This window comes from Pristiophorus japonicus, chromosome 13, assembly GCF_044704955.1.
Source record: "Pristiophorus japonicus isolate sPriJap1 chromosome 13, sPriJap1.hap1, whole genome shotgun sequence".
Classification (NCBI taxonomy): Eukaryota; Metazoa; Chordata; class Chondrichthyes; family Pristiophoridae; genus Pristiophorus; species Pristiophorus japonicus.
The window spans coordinates 66,777,098-66,781,439 of NC_091989.1; the positions used below are offsets into that span (position 1 = coordinate 66,777,098).

The following is a 4,342-nucleotide window of genomic DNA, read 5'->3' on the forward strand; positions in this document are numbered from 1 at the left end:
TAAGTAGACAAAGCAAATAAAGCATGCAGAAGGAATATAAATGCTGCAAATGGATGCTTGCGATGATCAGAAAGGGTTAATGGTAACGGCCTTCATCATTTTCTGAATTTGCCTCTGGGAATAAGGGGGAAAGATCCTCCCATTTACGTCAGAAAGTTCGAGCCGGGGCTCGGGAACTGGGCTGAAAACCGCCCGAATCTGTGGCACTGGTTGCTTTGGACTCGCTGCGATAAGCGGACTGCGTCTCCCAGGCCGACAGACACCCGACACACACAGCTCCTCCCCGGGACTGGCGCTGCGGAAGTGCACGGTTCCCTTCAGCGATGGCTCTCTCCCTCAACTTTGTTCTGAAGTGCAGCTGCTGGATCTGCTCAGCTCTTGGATAGCGGACCCTGGGAGCTTTACAGCACAGCGCAGAAGGTAGCAGGGCCAGGCTGCCATTACTCCTGGAGACCCACACAAGGGGAGAGGAACAAGGCTCCCATTATACCTGGAGACCCACACAAGGGGTAAAGGATCCAGGTTCCACTTACAACCGGATAAAGCACAGACCTGGGGAGCAGAGGCGTCTGAACAACTTGCATTCGACCAGCCTGCGAGAACCCGAAGGACGTGAAGATCGGAGGCGTCCTGGACTCGACCCTGCCAGATCCCCCCTGACATGTCATAGCTTCCGCCAAACTAGAGCCACAGACAGAAACTATCGCCAGGTAGACGCTGTCTCTCACGCTGCCTGTGTAGACCCAGGACTATGCTCCCAGAATGTTGGCCAGGAAGAGCATCATCCCAGAGGAATATATTCTGGCCCGAATCGCGGCTGAGAATGTCCGGCAGCCCCGCTACACCGCCCGGCCACGCCAAGCTCGCTTCATCGCCAAGAACGGTGCTTGCAACGCGGCTCAGAAGAACATTCGGGAGCAGGGCCGCTTCCTGCAGGATGTCTTCACCACCCTGGTGGACCTGAAGTGGCGCTACACCCTCTTCATCTTCACCATGTCCTTCCTCTGCAGTTGGCTCCTCTTCGCCATGATGTGGTGGCTGCTGGCGTTCGCCCACGGCGACCTGGACCACTACCGGAGCCCGGTGGTGGAGCCGTGTGTGACCAAAGTGCGCTCCTTCACCTCGGCCTTCCTCTTCTCCATCGAGGTGCAGGTCACCATCGGCTTCGGGGGCAGGATGATCACCGAGGAGTGTCCCACGGCCATCACCGGGCTGATCGTGCAGAACATCTCCGGCCTGATCATCAACGCCGTCATGTTGGGCTGCATCTTCATGAAGACCGCCCAGGCCCACCGCCGGGCCGAGACCCTGATCTTCAGTCGCCACGCCGTCATCGGCTTGAGGAACGGCAAACTGTGCTTCATGTTCAGGGTGGGCGACCTGAGGAAGAGCATGATCATCAGCGCCTCGGTCAGGATGCAGGTGGTGAAGAAGACCACCACCACCGAGGGAGAGGTCATTCCCGTCCACCAGATCGACATCCTGGTGGACAACCCAATCGACACCAACAGCATCTTCCTGGTGTCCCCGCTCACCATCTGCCACGTTATCGACAAGCGCAGCCCCCTGTACGAGATCTCGGCCAGTGACCTCCAGAACCAGACCCTGGAGGTGATTGTCATACTGGAAGGGGTGGTGGAGACCACGGGCATCACGACCCAGGCCAGGACCTCCTACATCGCCGAGGAGATCCTGTGGGGCTACCGCTTCGTCCCGTTGGCCACCGAGGAGGACGGCACCTACTCGGTGGATTATTCCAAGTTTGGCAACAGGATCAAAGTGGCCACCCCGCGCTGCACTGCCCGAGAACTGGACGAGAAGCCGTCCATCCTGATCCAGACCCTGCAGAAGAGCGAGCTCTCCCACCAGAACTCCCTGAGGAAGCGCAGCTCGATGAGGCGGAACAACTCAATGAGAAGGAACAACTCCTCGCTGGTCGTCCCCAAAGTTCAATTCTTTACACCCGAGGCCAGTCCTGACGGGGTAGATAACTGAGAGTTTAAGTGATGCAAAATCAGGGTTACAAGTAACCGCTGCTCAGATGAATTTGCTTCCACTTTAACGCGGGACGCTATATAGACTAACACACAAACCACTTACTTGCCATTTGGAGCCATTGCCTTTTCCCTTCCTATCGGTGAACTAGAAGCATAACTTAACCGATAACGATTCTTTAAGTGTCGTACAGCACCAGCTTATCGGTTTCTACCGCCTCATCTTTTGAAAGTGACACATTGGTTTATTGGTATATCTCACAACCGTTACATGATAGGCTAGGATATATTAACTTAATTTGGTTCAGTTCCAAGTGCAGCTCTGATTTCTGCCAGCGGTTGTACAGTTGGAATCGATATGATTTGCCGAATTGTTTGTAGCAACAGATTGTGTTTACACTAGTCCACTTGATTTCATATTGCAGCAGCACTCCAGCACTAATAACATAGCCTGGTACTCTATTAGCGTTTGAAAGTTCATAACAAATTATGTTTGAATATTTCCAATGACCTTTTCATAAAAGTACATAACTACTTACCAGAATCTTAGTAGCCAGGGGCATTTGCTTCGTTTTAAAAATAGTTAATTTCTACAGGACCGGATTCTGTGAAATGAGCTCCTTTAAGTTACATTAATACTGTAGCTATTGGGTGGAATGTAACTACAGTTAGACTTCCAGCTCTGCAGTAGGGATTTTGATTTTCCTGCCCAGGAGAGTGTTCCAGGCTCTGTGTTGACTTGCATTCATTGAGCTCCTCTCTCAGCAGTTAATGTTTAAAATGCAGGCCACATTGTTACACACTTAAAATCACCCCAGCTCATTTGTAAAATTGTCCATGGGTTAAAGTAAGTTTGGCCCCTGTAGTGGATTTACACACCAGTGAGATTAAGCACCCACTCTCCGCCCTAGGAGTTTCCTATTGTGATCCTAAAGATATAGTTTTACCTGCTGACTAATGGGAGACTAGTGCTTGTTCATAAGAGGCTTCTTTCATAGAGCATCGTATAGAAAGCTAGTGGATTAACAGCTAACATACATGTGGTCCATGTGATCTCCTGGACTTGTTTTGATGGCCTGAGGGGGTCAGAGAGGAATTTTCCAAAGTTTTATTAGCCCTGGACTTTTTTTTGCCTGCCCCCAGGAGGGTGTGGTGGGTGGGGTTGGTGTAGGGGGTGTCTAGTTACAAAGCTCTTGGCAACATGAGTATGGGCAGGCTTGATGCACCACTTGGTCCTTTCCTGTTATCCTTTTTACTAACGAGGAAAATAATACTAATTCATTGTCTGATTAAGCACAATTAAACAAGACGTCTAAACTTTCACTCCACTGAGAAATTGGTGACAGTCCTTCTCCTTTACTCCAAATGTCTATCCTCAGTCACTCCAGGCTAGTGCTTTCAAACTTTTGTTTTTTTTCTTAAGTATTACATAACATTGTTGGATTCTGATCAATGAAAGTTGAAGCAACATTTCGCCATGCATTTGCATTTATTTACTTGCCTAATAACTGATCCATTTTGCACACATTTTCATATGAGCCATTTGCTTGAGATTATTAAATTAATATTGAAAATTGTCGATCTGGTAGATGGGAAAGTTACAATAAATGCTAACTAGAATGTAATTCCATACATATTGATATATTACAGATAGACAAACTGGATAGTTCAGTGAGTAAAGTACCCCAATGGAAACTCCTGGATTGTATTTGAACTTAGAAGAACGTAGTCAATTGTACATTTCCTTTGGACAGTAAAGAAGATGTTTCTCTGATCAGGTGGAATTAGATTCGATCCCAGGTCCCAAAGTTTAAACAAGATCCCATGGCAATATTTTAAAGAAGAGCAGTGGAGTTCTCCCCGGTATCATGGCCAATATTAATCCCTCAACCAACATCACTGAAGCAGATTATATGGTCATTCTCTGATTTCGGTGTGGGGGACCTGGCTGTGCTCAAATTGGCTGCCGTGTTTCCTACATTAAAACAGTGACTCCACTTCAACAGTACTTAATTGGCTGTAAAGTGCTTTGGGATATCCTAAGGTCGTGAAATTTGCTATATAAATGCAAGTCTTTCTTTTCCTTTAGCTTTGAACATGGCACAATTTTTTTGTACTTTCATACTAAGATGGCAGTCAATTACATTTTTTTACATAGAGTTCTTCAAATAACTGGCCCCTAATTCTCATTCATTTTCAGCCAGTTGTCTACTCATTTGAAGCTTAATGGGGGTAATTTTCACCTTGGCATTAACCTGACAGAGCAGATTGCCCACCCATTGTAGAACCCACCCAATTATCGTCCCATCGATTTCAACGGGGTGAAACTTGGTGCATCCTACAATGGG

The 4,342-nt window shown here is 48.1% G+C and overlaps 1 protein-coding gene across 1 annotated transcript; it reads left to right on the forward strand.

Annotated features, from left to right (window-relative positions):
* The first annotated feature begins 227 nt into the window (after positions 1–227).
* LOC139278613 (ATP-sensitive inward rectifier potassium channel 8-like) lies at positions 228–3,619 on the forward strand. Its single transcript, XM_070897596.1, has one exon. The coding sequence runs from the start codon at positions 763–765 to the stop codon at positions 1,993–1,995; it is 1,233 nt and encodes a 410-aa protein (XP_070753697.1). The 5' UTR covers positions 228–762; the 3' UTR covers positions 1,996–3,619.
* The last annotated feature ends 723 nt before the right edge of the window (positions 3,620–4,342 follow it).